This window comes from Triturus cristatus, chromosome 9 (genome assembly GCF_964204655.1).
Source record: "Triturus cristatus chromosome 9, aTriCri1.1, whole genome shotgun sequence".
In the NCBI taxonomy this organism is placed as follows: Eukaryota; Metazoa; Chordata; class Amphibia; order Caudata; family Salamandridae; genus Triturus; species Triturus cristatus.
The window spans coordinates 1,154,396,081-1,154,412,314 of NC_140592.1; the positions used below are offsets into that span (position 1 = coordinate 1,154,396,081).

The 16,234-nt window shown below is 44.8% G+C and overlaps 1 protein-coding gene across 1 annotated transcript in view; it reads right to left on the reverse strand.

The window, feature by feature from the left end:
- RTF1 (RTF1 homolog, Paf1/RNA polymerase II complex component) overlaps positions 1-16,234 on the reverse strand; it is a 360,077-nt gene that overhangs the window by 259,636 nt on the left and 84,207 nt on the right. Inside the window, exons 3-7 of the mRNA XM_085627115.1 lie at positions 13,157-13,313; positions 12,303-12,507; positions 11,340-11,454; positions 8,216-8,327; positions 5,938-6,076 (exon numbers count right to left, since the gene is read on the reverse strand). Of these exons, the coding sequence (XP_085483241.1) occupies positions 5,938-6,076; positions 8,216-8,327; positions 11,340-11,454; positions 12,303-12,507; positions 13,157-13,313 (728 nt within the window). The remainder of the gene's footprint in view (positions 1-5,937; positions 6,077-8,215; positions 8,328-11,339; positions 11,455-12,302; positions 12,508-13,156; positions 13,314-16,234) is intronic.

Consider the following 16,234-nt stretch of genomic DNA (forward strand, 5'->3'; position numbering starts at 1 on the left):
TCCCTAAAGAGCAGGAAATATAGCTGGGTGTAGCTCAGATGAGAGGCTAAGCTCGCCACTGTTATTTTGTCCAACTGTAAACAATTACCTCTGCAGTTACAGGAGACCACTCTAGATCTGCTCCCCAATATCATTCAACCCCTGCCCCAAAGGGAAAGGATGTTGCTGGTTGGAGAGTGTGAGGCCCATTAAAACAAGCATTGGCATAGCCAATAGGTCTCGCATTTGGGACCTTATAAGTGTTTAGCCATGCAACAGTTGGTGTTGTTGCACCAAGGATATTCTGCTACATAACTAAATACTGATACGGTCCAAAAAGCGAGACCTATTGGCTATGCCATTGCTGGTTTGTTTTTTGTTGCTCTTTTGTTCAAGTTGCCAGATCTACGATAGCTGGACATGGTTGTTGTTAGGTCTCGCTGAGCCCAGCGCATGCGCTGGCTCGGAGAGACATTTTGGATTTGAGTTTTTTAAGTTCTGCTGGCTGGCCTAGTGGTTGTGTGCATGTGAGCGTGCACGCGCGCAGCCGCCATGCGCTAGGCCAGCCAGCAGCACTCATTAACGCCTTTCTGCGTCATCGCGATCACTTTCGCTTTCACAGCGATCGTGATGACTTTCGTGGCCAATGCTGGTTTAATTTAATTTTTGCGCGCGCACTCAACTCCCGGCCGAGTCGCGTGGCCAATGCTTGTTTTTAGCGCGCACACACACACACACACACACACACACACACACACACACACACACAAACACACACACACACACACACACACACAAACACACTAGCACAAACACACTAGCACAAACACACTAGCACACACACACTAGCACACACACACTAGCACACACACACACACAAACACACTAGCACAAACACACTAGCACAAACACACTAGCACAAACACACTAGCACACACACACTAGCACACACACACTAGCACACACACACACACACACACATCCCCCCCCCCACCCCCCCCCAGCCGGGTTGTGCGGCCAATACTTACTTTTCATCGTCAACAGTGACTCAAAACTGATGCAGAGAACGGTTGAAGGTTTCCTTCCAGATAATACCTCGAAGTCCATTTTAAATCAGGCTGCACTGTCTACTCTGAAAGCTCACATCACAACTATCGCAGGCAAAAGAACAATCGCTCTTCCGGCTTTCAGCTGACGCACCCCCTCCCTAGAAACAGTTAACAAAACATTGGCACAGACCCCAAACCACAAGAGACGCGTGTTCGTGCAGGAACTTCTGAACCCCACTGTGGCTCGGACCTGTTCTGCCATCTAGTCTGTTGCCCGCAAACACCCCCTAATCGTAAATAATTTCTTTTCACCCTCTATCTGGCAAACCGCCCCACCTCACTTGTTTCAAAGTGCAAGTAATTAAGTGCTTCAGCACTCCACATAGAGGTAGTAACTAGTAAGCGCTCCATAAATACAATACCTTGAACAAAATGAAATAGTTTTCGTACTAGTTAAACTCTCGTCTAAAATCGCACATCCCGGGGGTAAAACAGCACAGGTACAAGATACGTTTGCTGATGGCGGTTTGAAGGCTCTTAGGAACGCCTTCCAAGCCGATATAAACCAACAAGTGTGGAAAAAAGAAAAAACCTGCAGAAGAAACAACTGCAAAGTCTAATGTATCACACACTAAAGTAGCGCACGACCAAAATACTTTACCGACACTTACCAGTTGCCTTTACAAGCCGCAAGAAGTTACTGCCGAGGAGGTAGAACGCAAAAAGAGCAGAACTACAAGCTTGTTGTGGGCAGGTATCCAGTTTGCACCCACTGCCAACGAGAAACTCTGCTGAGAAATCAAGTGCTGATTACGTATCAAAATTAAGCAACCTCACCTGCAGAGACTATTGGACAGTTCATTTATGGGCAGAGATCAGATGGTCAGTGCGTCCATGAGTGTGCTGAGCACGTGATGGTCATGTGTGCCAGTTTTCATGCACACGCTTGTGTACTTGTGTGTATCAGTGTATCTACTGCTCCCTCTCCCAGATAGTGATCTGCTTTCACATCGTAATTTTCACACTAGTGAAATACTGAAAAATGGCTAATTTCCTGCTTATGTTAACTGCCCCGTTTATGTAGATCAGCCTCTCGTTTCTCCGCAATGCTGCCCTCCTTTGGGGTGGAACATATTTGTCTGCTGAGTTTATCAACAATCATTCTTTGTTTTGGCTGGTTATTCATCTGGCATCAAAATATGTTTATTTGATAAGATTCAAGGCGGGGCAGGTCTGTGATTGACGAGCGTCCCTTAGAGATGTCCCGCTGCCACAATAATATTCAAAGTGCCGCTGCTTCATTACATGGCAGTTGCGTGAAGCCAGTGGGAACGTTCGTACTCGCATTTTCTGCCAGTCCCTTGATTTTGGGGTAAAAGTTTAAAGGGCTGCAGGGGACCCATGATGTGGGGACATGTGCAAGCGCAATGCTACGTTTGCCAACATGCGTTTTTAAAATTGGAATGGGTTAAGAAACACAAGGAAATGGCCTCAAACACAACAAGCATTTGCAATGCAATAGGTCTCGCAATGACATTATTTTGAGCTATTGACATTGTAAATGGCAATACCTTTAAAACAATTAAAAGGCATTGTTTTTTTACAATACCAAAAGCAACACCTATTGCATTACATAGCGTGGTGTCCGTGAAGACGGCGACGTGCTTATTAAAGTTAAAAAAAAATGTGTTGGGGGGGGGGGCAGAGAGCATTGGCATAGCTACTAGGTTTCGCTTTTGGGACCTTATACGTTTTTAGTTATGCAGCACAAGATCTTTGTTGCAACAACATCAACTGTTGCATGGCTAAACACTTATAAGGTCCCAAAGGCGAGACCTATTGGCCATGCCAATGCTTGTTAACAGTTCTTTTCATCAAATGAACTTGTTTTCATAGCTCTGAATGTTGTTTCCATTCTGGTTGTAGGAAACAGTCTTTCCCGGAGGTGTGGGGGCTGCCTAGCTGTGCGCACGCGCAAACTTTGCAAATGAGAAAATAACTGGTGCAGGTGCAATTTACAAGTGTGGAGTGAGTGAGCCCCAGGCAGCGTGATTCACTCACACAGGAGTTCATGCACTGCACCTGCATACTCAGCATTATTTAAGGAAACTCGACCCCACTCCCTCCCATGCATCGAACACATATTTACCAAGAAACTCTGAGAAGAGCCTGCCTGCTGCACTGACGGCTGGTGGTGTGTGTGCCTGGTGGAAGCGTGCACAGATGGCGTGTGTGTGCCTGGTCAAAGCGTGCACGGACGGCTGGTGGTTTGTGCCCGGTGGAAGCGTGAACTGACGGCTGGTGGTGTGTGTGTGCCCGGTGAAAGCGTGAACTGACGACAGCTGGTGGTGTGTATGCCTGGAGGAAGCGTGCACTGGCGTCTGGTGGTGTGTGTGCCTGGTGAAAGCGTGCACTTACGGCTGGTGGTGTGTGCCTGGTGAAAGCGTGCACTTACGGCTGGTGGTGTGTGCCTGGTGAAAGCGTGCACTGACGGCTGGTGGTGTGTGCCTGGTGAAAGCGTGCACTGACGGCTGGTGGTGTGTGCCTGGTGGAAGCTTGCACTGACGGCTGGTGGTGTGTGTGCCTGGTGAAAGCGTGCACTGGCGACTGATGGTGTGTGCGCTTGGTGAAAGCGTGCACTGGCGACTGATGGTGTGTGTGCTTGGTGGAAGCGTGCACTGACGGCTGGTGGTGTGTGTGCCTGGTGGAAGCGTGCACTGACGGCTGGTGGTGTGTATGCCTGGTGGAAGCGTGCACTGACGGCTGGTGGTGTGTATGCCTGGTGGAAGCGTGCACTGACGGCTGGTGGTGTGTGTGCCTGGTGGAAGCGTGCACTGACGGCTGGTGGTGTGTGCACCTGGTGGAAGCGTGCACTGACGGCTGGTGGTGTGTGCGCGCTCCTGGTGAAAGCATGCACTGATGGCTTGTACCCGGTGGAAGCGTGAACTGACGGCTGGTTGGGTGTGTGCCCGGTGAAAGCGTGCACTGACGACTGCTGGTGTATGTGCCTGGTGAAAGCGTGCACTGACGGCTGGTGGTGTGTGTGCCTGGTGGAAGCGTGCACTGACGGCTGGTGGTGTGTATGCCTGGTGGAAGCGTGCACTGACGGCTGGTGGTGTGTATGCCTGGTGGAAGCGTGCACTGACGGCTGGTGGTGTGTATGCCTGGTGGAAGCGTGCACTGACGGCTGGTGGTGTGTGTGCCTGGTGGAAGCGTGCACTGACGGCTGGTGGTGTGTGCACCTGGTGGAAGCGTGCACTGACGGCTGGTGGTGTGTGCGCGCGCGCCTGGTGAAAGCATGCACTGATGGCTTGTACCCGGTGGAAGCGTGAACTGACGGCTGGTTGGGTGTGTGCCTGGTGAAAGCGTGCACTGACGGCTGGTGGTGTGTATGCCTGGTGGAAGCGTGCACTGACGGCTGGTGGTGTGTATGCCTGATGGAAGCGTGCACTGACGGCTGGTGGTGTGCGTGCCCGGTGAAAGCGTGCACTGACGACTGCTGGTGTATGTGCCTGGTGAAAGCGTGCACTGACTGCTGGTGGTGTGTATGCCTGGTGGAAGCGTGCACTGACGGCTGGTGGTGTGTATGCCTGATGGAAGCGTGCACTGACGGCTGGTGGTGTGCGTGCCTGGTGAAAGCGTGCACTGACGGCTGGTGGCGTGTGTGCCTAGTGGAATCGTGCACTGCTAATAATGTCATTACTTTTGTGTCCAGAAGTTCACGACAATTGTCCAGTGGTGCGCCAACGTCTTCAACTGTTTCTTCATCTTCTTCACGATAATGGCTTTGAACCAAAAGCTTTAAATTCCGAATCACTTCTTTGAAACCATTTGAAATTGCGACGTTAGTCCTAAGCAATCCATCCACTCGTACAATAACCGTGAAACCTGCCGACTTTCCTAAATAGTAAAAGGAAGTTCTGGTTTTATTGAGGACATGGAGGCAAGTATTGTGCTTCCAATCAGCCAGAGGAATGAACATTACACTTCCCATCAGGCTTTTGGGAAAGACTACAAGAAACAAGGGCAGTGGGAACACCAAATGCCAGTGTAACTCTGTAGACAGCAGCCTTCTTCACCCCCCTCCCTAACCCCCCACAGTTGGGATAGCTTGTGATGCAGCAGACCAGTTGGAAAATCAGTGAAGTATACACAAGAAAACCAGTAACGGGAACAAACTTAGAACGATCAGACGAACATCATCTTTGTTCACAAAGGACTCCTAATCGTACACATGGAGTGGAGGCATCTTGAGTTGAAAAAACCCCATAAATATATAGTAATACTTACTGAGAACATGGTGCGAGACAATGACAGGGGGCACTGCAGGAACAAAATGCCAGCTGCCTCTGTCCTCAGGAAGCAACACTATGCCGTATTAACTTCTATGTTGTCTACATTAAGTAGCTTCCATATACAATGTGGGAACACCGCCACCTTGTGGACAATTGAAGTAATAGTTCTGTGAAAGAAAGCTCTCGTATCTTGAAAGCTGATCACCCATGACGAGAGAGGAAAGCCATATGGCGCCTCTGCTCGTAAGCGCGCGCCCGCGCACATGCATACAAGCTCTAGGCCACAGTGGTAGTACTTTGAAAACCCCCTTACTAAAAGTCTCGCCAGAGCACAGTGCATGCGCTGCTCTAGGCTTGACCTAAAAAGGAGCAGAAAAGGGATTTTTCTGTCCACCGCAATCCAAGGTCACCTAGCTGAAATGAGATTGATTCTTTTCAAATGAGCATACTGCAAAGGGAAAGGCCTCCCAACTGTAATGGTGCTCCTCACATCCTTACCCAGGAACAGTGCGCCAAACCCAGCCCCTTACCACAGGAGCTGTACATATACAATACTTGTACATTCAACCAACAAGGTCTCATGGTATACATTCGCACAAAAAAGCAAGACTTACTCTTCCTCCTCATCAGACGAGGATGAAGATCTGGATGACCGATCACTCTTTTCACTAGGATTGTCATCCTCTTCCTCCTCTTCATCATCAGAGTAAACTTCGCTGGTTTTCAGTGGCTGTTTCTTTTGAAGCAACTCAGCTATAAAAAAAAATTAATAAAAAAGTAAGTACCTAATGTACACAACACCAATAAACCCATCCCTACACCCCGCCACTATCGACTTCAACTACTACTAAATAATTGGAGGTCAAGAACTTAACAGAATGTGACTGACCATGTAGCAATAGTAAATAGGATACTCAAAGACTGCTCTGTTACTGCAAGGGATTTATTTAACAAAAGAAGGCAAAAAAAGAAATCATCATAGAAGCTAGGTACCCAGTCTCTCTATAAAGTCTCTCCAAGAAAGTATGAATAAAGTCTCTTTCAAGTAGTGGATCCTTATTAGAGGATATTGTGTCATATCGTTCTGGAGTGCTCATGTGCAAACGCAGGGGTGCCTTGTACTTTGGTCTTCGCCCATATAAAAGGTTCTCTCTCATGGCAAAAGATGCTATCATCACACACTGGCTGGAAAGTCTGACCAATGCCTCCCACCTTTTCTGTGTTTTTATAACAAGGTCTATGGGTGTGTACAGGACCAATCTCCTCCTCTTCCTCTCACGGTCTAGGATTCTCACCCTGGTTGTGCAAGCATTCTTCTGTATTTATTCAATTGGTTGGAATCACCTGTCAGTACCTACTGGCCCCATCCATTTCAAACCCTGTACTGCCTCACCTCCTCTCTCTCCAGTATGGCAATATCACATTTGTATAGGTGTCTACCCTTCTCCTTCATCTGCCTCCTGGGGTTTCCACCGAGAGCAACCTCTGATTCAGGAGTGGTAGGGCGCATAAATATTAATACACATCAACCCACAGGACCCGACTGGGACTCAAACGTGGATTTGGATGGACACATTTCTCTTCTCAGTTTTGCCGTCTGTATAAGTCTGCCTGACTTTGCCCCTTGGCAGCATTCAGATAAGATGGACCTTGCGCATACCAAGCGTTCATTTTGGGGCAGACTTCCCCTTGCATTACAGACAGTTGAAGTCCCCTTTACACTGACGCTCCAAGTACAGAAAATAGCAACTCAAAACGAAGGGGATCATTACTAAACAAATTCTAACTCTGATATGAACTGGGGGAAACTAGCATCAAAACAGGTTTCTCGGTAAACATTCAAAAACATTCTCTCCCACCCTGTGCATCTCAGCAGTTTGACTCTTTTCAACGTATGTCACTTTCAACAAACTTGGTGAACAGAACAAAATGGTACTAATGAAGCTATTATTCTAGAAACAACCCCCGCCAACCTTAAAACCACTAAATCCCTCATAATGCAAACTCATCTAAAAATAAAACTACAACATGCATATGGCCACAAGGGGACCGTGAACCTGGTGGATTTCAGTAGGCCACAGGAAGCTTTATCTAAAACGAGAGAGAACTGCAAATCATACCAACTGTATACACTAATTTAAGAGGTGGGAACAGAACAGCGTGTATGTGCAGGCTGGAAAATAAATGCTATTGACTGCCTGAAGGCATATTACTACTGTTAATTGATACATTACTGGGGACTTAAAGCCCGACAATAGTATGCTACCAAGGTGTGATGCCTTCTGAAAAGAATGCCTTCCTCCACAGTAGAAAATGTGCACAAGTGCTTACTGTAACAGCAGAGACTGGCAGTATTGTGCGCTTAACATTCCTAGCTCGTACCGCTCTATGGTGCACCTACAGGCGTTCCATCAGACTTGGAGACTGTAGGAGGCCTTAACCTTCCTACATTACCACTTCCTTTTTGGAACACTGCACTATCAAGCTTCAGCCCACTAGCGAAATATTGCCAGTTTACAATTTTTTTAATAAATACTTTTGTACCTGTATGCAACAAGTAAAAAACATAGGATCCATTTTATCACCAAACGTTCCAGGTTAGTGAACAATGCTGGATCAATGATTAATTTAGTATTCTATGCACTTTATCCATAACCAATAGATCTTAAACAAATAATTCAGCATTCATTTTGTAATGGGGTTGCAAGTGGGCAGGAAGAATCAATAAATAGTGAAGAAAATACCTCTACTGGAGCTACAAATCATAGGGGACAGTTATGTTAGGAAAATGTGAGGTACTCGTTTAGAAGGGAAAAGGAAACAAGACATGAGTAAAAGGTGGCAGTCCATAGAATAGGAGACCTAGACAAGAGAGAATATCCTTTGGCATACCAGTTTTGTTCTTCCTCTTCTCCCTCTCAGCTCGCAACTCTTCCATGGCTTTTGATTTAATGTCAAGTTTCTCATCCCGCTTCGAGCGACGCTCTGTACTGTGCGACATTACCTTAGAAGAGGAAGCATCATGATAATGTTCTCAGCAAGTAGCAAGACCAGTAGCAATCATAGTTTCTCTTAAGACTGAAGGCGCTTAAACCATACTTATTAGAAGTTCTAAAACTACAAAATTGTGTCTCAGTCAAGAATGTAAATTAAGGTGTCAAATGAAGCTACGTTTAGTAATGTTGACTCAACATGTCTTCTACCAAGGGCTGCTCCATCACTTTCGGTTCTTCTACAATCTGCATCTCCTTAAGTCCATCTCTAGTGCCTCCCACCCCAGGTTTCCTGCACAGCACTGCTCCCCTGCACTTCTATGTCCAACTGAGCAGTAAGAGCATCTGATCACCGGCTCTATATAAATTACGATAACATATTCGGCGGTCACGTACAGAGAAAAAAAATTATGAGCCCCCAAATACTCTAGGATAAAACTCATAGGGCGTGGGTGACAGTTTCAGAAACAAAACACTCGCTTTGGATATTTGTTTCTGAATTACAAAAAAAAAAAAGAAGGTGTGCAGTGGTCACACCAACATTTTGGTCCTTTTACAGGAGGTCCCATTGTGGCAGCTCCTGTAAGAGCACAGTGGTCCCAGACGGGTCAACGGTCAACTCAAAATATATGAGTCCTCTGACTGTGTAATGGACGTAATATTCCCCCACACCCTGACAGACAGTTTAAAGACTGCCAAAGGGCTAAATCACCTTTAGTTTTGACTTGGTGCAGAAGGACACTAAACATTTTTTTCCTCTGCCTTGCAATCAGTATGGGTCCTGTTGCAGGGTTGCTCATGCAGGAAAGGTATTCTTACCATATGTTGTCCAGGACTGGAACTGTTCTGATTGACCTCTTGTTTTTGTCTTTAAAGTCAAACAGAAAAGATCTCCTTTTGACTACGGCTACAGGCAGAATACATTTTTGATCAACTGTTTCCAACAGCATGTGGAAGCTGTAGACATCCTCTGGTATATAGTGTCTCTTGGGATTTGTTCTGGGCTTGGGTGTTCTGCAGAAGTCCTCCCACTCAGGGTCTTGAATAGCTTCCTGTGAATTATCACTGACATGTCAGAGTGCCTCTCGTCTTCACTTTAATCGACAGTATCTGATGGGGTGTCATGGCCGATATGCCTAACTAGGAGTGGAGCCTGGATCACAGGTTAATCTGTGGGACTGCCCTTATGATTAGCAGGACTGAAGACTGAACCCATCATTGGTTGCAAACAGTTTTTTTTTTTTTTTTTTTAACTATACAGCAGCATGAAATGGGCCAGACCCAAGATGATGTAGCATTGTGTACCCGAGATAGAACTGGATTGTAATTTCGTTGTGTTCATGTTCCTGCTTTGCCACTGCCTGTGTGGTCTTTTCTTCTGCTTATGAATGTTTGTGAATTCACGGACTGACTTATTTTAACTTTTGTGCATGCAAAAGCCTTTGGCCAAATGTAAATAAACATTGAGGTTAGAATTTGAAATAGGTCATGAAGACTGGAACAATCAAGGTCAGTAAGAAGCGGTAAATAAGCCTGAATTCAAAGATTTTGCTGTTTTGGAACACTGACATAGTAGATTTGGTGGTGCACTGTCCCCTCTGAATGAATCTCATACAGAATGGAAAGGTTTACCTTGGCATGATCCAACAAGGACAGGAGAAGGTAGTTGAAAACCTCAATGTCCAGGATTTGGGTAAATGACGATTTAGGAAAAGTTATAAATACCCATCTAGTCAATCACATCTTCAGCATACACACTAGCGTAATCAAGTCTTCAGATGCTCAAAATATTAAAAAGATGGGAGCTCATCTCACCCCAAGTGCACCCCCTCAATGCTCTGCAATCAGTGCAGATTTCAATGCGCTTAGCCATGCAATCACATTAACAAGCTACTTTCCATAAACCCTCCTGCATCTACAATGGATTTGATATCACATACCTCTCCTGTCAAGAACTCTTTGCCCTCCATTCATTTTAAAACAAGAGATTGAAGAGGCAGGGGAGGTGTGTGTTACTTCTGCTTTGCCACACACCTGAACCATGGTAGAACAAGTTGAATGCCCACAAGATGAAGTGACTATGTACTGCCATTAAAAATAGCCCGAAAGAAAGACTGCCTCACAACAGGGGCGAGAGAAAATTGACTTTACACAAACCAATCCACATTGGGCTTCAACTAGAACTACATAGACAACAGCAAGCAATCTTAGGATTCTGGCCCGCCCCTTTGCAGAGTACATGCAAGAACCATACCTTTTCGCACTGGCCCTTAAATCTATACCTTAAACAAACCTTGAGAAAAAGTGGTGCTGTTTTTTTAGAGGGGGGGCAAGGGGGGGGGGGGGGGGCACAGAACTGAGGACATCCCATGACACTGAAACCTCAAAACAAGCCTAGAGATAAACAGCCACATGATAGCACTCAGTCACACTTAGCCCAACGCAGAGATCCCCTATCCCCAATCAATCCTATGAAAGATTGGAACTCAGTGCTTATGACAGTCAGGTAGGCCAGGGACAAGTTCATTTTCGGTGGCGAGCAATTTTGTCTGCAGTTAGGAAGAAGATACTTATTATCACCTTATGAAGGAGACACCTAACTTAAACAGTAGTAACATTTTGTATACAACATTACTAGAACATGTATGTATTTTTCAACAAATAAAAAGGAACAGATAATTAAATAAAACCATATTTACAAAAGGCACATACAGAAAAATACAAATGAAAGCAATAGAACATACAGAAAGGCTAAAATCAAATGTACTTCCGGGAACCAGACAAGCAGGCCAAACAGGGAGCTGTGAAGCCAGCTTGAATAACTTCCTTAGGGATAAACAGCTTGGTCTTTCTAGCAAAAGTCACACTAACATATGGTTTTGTGGTTCTTGCTCACTGAAGTTCACCCCCTGCAAAGCTCATGCTGTGTGGCTTACGTTGACGTTGGAGAGTTCAGCTGTGTGCTAACTAATTAAGAAAAACAATGTCTGTTTTTGGTTGACTGAGCTCAGCATAAATCCTACCTGTGATTCTGGAACTTGTGCAATTTTCTTCTTCTCTTGCTCTTCATCATGTTTCTTCTTTTTTTCCTTCTTTTCCTTCTTTTTTGCTGTTTTTAGCTTCTTTTTTATTTCAAACCTGACAGCAAAAACCAGTGGAAAACACATTATCACCAACACAGTAAAGCTGGCAATCAAACCGATCCAAACCAGAGTACTAAATCTGATGATCTTTTTCAGACTCAATGTGTATATACTAGTTAAGCTAGGGACCATTTACACACGGATAATCATCTGCACTCATTCACACAAGTATGGGAAACAGATCACAAAAGCAAACATATTTCAATCGTGAATGCTAAAGAGACAGACACCCTAGAGGGGTAAATGTTTGCTGAATCAGACCTCAGAGTCTACCAAAGGGAAATCTATTGAAGTCCTGCTTCAGAGACTACACCCAATACATTTTGCAGTTGTAAGCCCCAGTGACGCTTAAAATCCAGCAGTGTACTTCACTTTAAAGTAGCCATTCATGTAAATAACCAGACAATGGGCCAGCTAATAACTATTGCCGGATGCCCATTATCAAAAGGTGTGACTAGTAAACAAGTTGAAGGCACATCGTCAAGAACATTGCACGCTCTCAGAAGAGAGGATGATGCTAATAAGCAGGTAATTCATTCACTGAAACTTTAGATTGTGTCACCTTCAGTCACAAATCACTGCATTGACTGCTTACATCTGGCTATGTCAGTCAGATCAAATCAGCTGCCAAGTGGGAGCTACAGTAATAATTAAAAGGCAAATGCCACTAATTACATACCTGTTCAGACTACTAATGTCTAAATGCATGCAATATTAGCATTCGTGTTTTATTCATATATGATTAACCAGCCCATTTTCACCAAGCAGTCTATTGTTCCAAGAAATACTCAAAACATGAGACATGCATCTTACATGAAGAGCAAGTATTTTATGTAAGCTCACCTTCTCTTCAGCACCTCTCTCTTCTCTATCCGGTTAAAGAGTTCTTGCTCCCGCTCTTTCTCAGTCATTTGTTCTAACCTTGCCCGATCTTCTTCATCACCCATAAGATCGTCCCCATACCCATCATGGAATTCTTCATCCTCCGACGAGGATTCAGACTCCGAGGTAGTAGACGAGCTGTTGCTGTCAGAGTCGGAAACTTCACCTAAAACAAGGTTTTCTCACTTTTTAGAAGTTTCAGAATGTATGCACAGGAAATGTTACCATTCAATTAATACTTCACCAAATAAAACAAGACCAGTGGAAATCTCAAGTTATTTCATGGTACAGAAACCTAAAATTGCCCCAAAAGAGACAACTTGAAGCAATACAATCAAAGTAACAACAACAAAAAGAACAAATGCAAGACAAAATGGAAAAGATTACGTCATCAAAACATAGGCCAAGGGTATTGTGGTTGTGAGAAAGCAGCTACATCGCTATACTGGCATTGTGATGTGTAAGTGATGACTTACACAACCTTTATCAACTGTTTAGGGTTTTCTCGATGAAATTTAACAATGTTCCTACCACGGAGATCCATGTTCTGAGCTGCAGCAGTAAATATTCTTTAATTAGCACTAGTATACACATCACAAAATTGAATTGTGTGACCATGTGCACAAGATTGTCCAGAACACCGACCCACTCTCATCAGTGTGAAACTGCTTGATACAGGCCAGCTGTTCTGTTACCTCTACAAATTCCAACAGGAGAACAGTCTTCAGGCATATCAGGCATCCTTAGGTGTTTGGTTCCACTTTTGGGAATGTCTGCTCTCACATTTGCAGACCACCAATGACCAAGTTTCATACCTTCTTCGGGAGCTGAACTTTCAGCAGAACTGTCTTTGTCAGAGCTGTCGGAAGAGGCTGCTTTGCTGGTTTGTTTCTTAGTGGTTCCCTTCTTCTCACTTCCCTTCCCAGTTTTGGCCTTCTTTTTGCTTTTTGTACCCCCTCCACCGACTGTCCACTACAAAGGAACAGAAAATATGCCTAGGTACAGATCTATAAAGCAATACATATTCAGAGAGGCCTTCAGAAGTTTAAAAATAGGAATCAATCCTAGTCTATACAAAAACCAGAGCAAAAGGGGCAACAAAAGAGATGAAGGTAGAGTCAAAAGTCAAAGAGACAGCGAAACAAAGAGAGAAACAGCAAAAACACACATTATGTGAAAAAAAGAAATAATGGGTACATCACAAGAACAGATAAAGGTATGGAATGGAGCAAAAAGAAAGTTAGGAGCTAATGAGTGATGGTATCCAAGAAAAACATTTTGAGACCGAGAGGGACACACTATTCAGGTGAACACAAATAATGCACAGGAAGGCATGTGATACAGGACTACAGATTTAATGTGAAGATTGGCAGATGTTCTAACTGTGCACATTAATAAATGTGTGCAGTCTATCAGACCATAGGATGTGGGAATCACACAACCCTACACAAATACTACCAAGCCAAACCAAACAAAATAGTTGAAGTTTAGAGTTCAAGGGACATTTCTGAAAGATAAAACACTGCAACTGCACGGATACTTACGAGATGTATTACAATATACAATTGGTTTGAACACTTAAACCTACTAAAAACCTATAGCTGAAACCAAACAAAAAAAGTGCACTGCCAAAGGACCGCTATGCCTGCAATTCACAACTAATTCCCTTGTCCCAACTTTATATCCTGGTCTTACTAACTCAAGCACGAGTTTGTAATTTCACACTAGTACATTTTATATATTTTTGTTGTAGGAGTATCAACAAAAATTTTGTTTCAACCAACTCAGTACAATACATTCAAGATTAAATCGAAGATTTAAAGATTTTTAAATACGTTTTTGGAACAGGGAGCCTCAGTGAGAAAGTGAATCTCGGAGTATTTGCTTTAGTTAAGTCTCAATCATACTATTATGCTATTTCTTCGTGACATGAGAAGGATATTTTTCTGGGACCAAGGTGATGATGTTTTGGAGGAAGGTGGGTGGACTTAAAGAACAGTGAAAAACTAGCCGAAACAAATATTGGGAGCTCTGTAGAATCTACCCAACTACTTGGGATTTTGAAAAGAAGTGCAATACTACAAAAATGTACTTCATGATGGATAAGTAACCCACATTTAAGCAGATTATCAAATAAAAGGTTGCCGGCCAGAGGAGACTAAATCATTTAGGCCTAAGAAAGCATATATGAATTCTATATATGGAACAGTGGAAATTCATCAACAGCCTTCCTGGAGCTGTGGTAGCAATAGCGGTCAACATGAGGACTCAGATTGAATTAGTTCCTGGTTGTTGTACTCGTCTGCCCTGTATCAGAAATTGTAGTCAAACATATACCAAACATTTGCAGGAGTGGATCAATCTTAAAAACTTTCATTGCTAAGGATGATGAGGTCATATACTCAGCACTATGTGAACCAGCACCAAAGCTGAAGGAAAACCTTGATGCCTGCAAAAGAGGTGATTCCGGCTACCTCCATCCCACCCTTGCCTGTAACAAAATTATTTCAGGTAGCACTCCAAGGACCCCCCTCTTCCAGATAGGGACCCTGGTGAGCCAAATTTACAGTGGAGAGCTGCTGACAACTTAAACACTGCCAGTCGCTGGCCGAAAACACTGGAAACAGCACCCTCTAGGTCTCTATTAAGAACACGAGGAATCAAGGGTATGGGAGGGAACACGTAAAGAAGCTAAGAGCCCCAATCTAACTGAAACGCATCCTCTAACGCTCCCCGCATTGGATACTGGAGACTGCAGACCAACGGGCAGTGCGCGTTCTCTTGAGTGGCAAATAGATCCAACTGAGGAAACCCCCACATCCTGAAAATGTGATTGACCACCTCCGTATGGAGACGCCACTCGTGATCAGCTGAGTATTGCAGAATGAGACTGTCCGCACACACATTCAGCACCCCAGACAGATGATTTGCAATTACACAATGAGCCCAGGACCAGAGTCGTAGAGCCGCTCTGCAGAGACAATAGGACCCTGCTGCTCCCTGTTTGTTGATGTCTCACATTGCTGTAGTGTTGTTCGTCAGAACCTGAACTGAATGGCCGTGAAGGGAGGGAAGACAGGCCTAAAGACCCAAACGAATCGCCCGAAATTCTAGAAGATTGATATGAAACAATCTATCCTCTGGAGACCAAAAGCCCTCGACCTCCAGATGAGCTCCCCACCCCAGAGTGGAGGAATCAGTTATCACTGTGGCCACCGGAGGAGGTTGAAAAGCCTTCCCTTCAGACAGGTTGCCGGAACACTCCACCATGACAGCTCTGCTGCAGCGTCTCTGGAGATTCTGACCACCTCCCAGAGATCTGCGTTGTGTTAAAACCACTGCCTGCGGAGGCACCACAGGAGTGCCCTCATGTGCCAGAGTGCATGGTTGACCAACAGTACGCAGGAAGCAAACCGACCGAGCAGGTGCTGAACCTTCAGGACTGGAACAGCCGCTTCATCCTGAAACATTGGAATCATCGCCTGGATGTCTAGAATCCTCCGAGGAGGCGGGAAAGCACGGCTCACAGTAGTGCCCAGTATTCCTCATATAAACAGGTTGCACAGAGAGGGGGACCATGTGAGATTTGGGTACATTTATCAAAAATCCCAAGTCGAACAACAGTTGAGTTGTTACTAGCATATGATGCAGCACCATCTCTGGCGACCTTGCTTTGAGCAACAGCAGGCGTCCAGATAGGAGAAAACAGGAATCCCTGACCTCATGAGATGTGCCGCTACCACCGTCATCACCTTTGTGATGTAAGACCGAACGAAAGGACAGCAAATTGGTAATGTTGGGATCCCACCATAAAACAGAGATACTTCCGATGCAACTTCAGGATGGGAATGTGAAAATATGCATCCTGTAAATCGATCAACACCATCCACTCT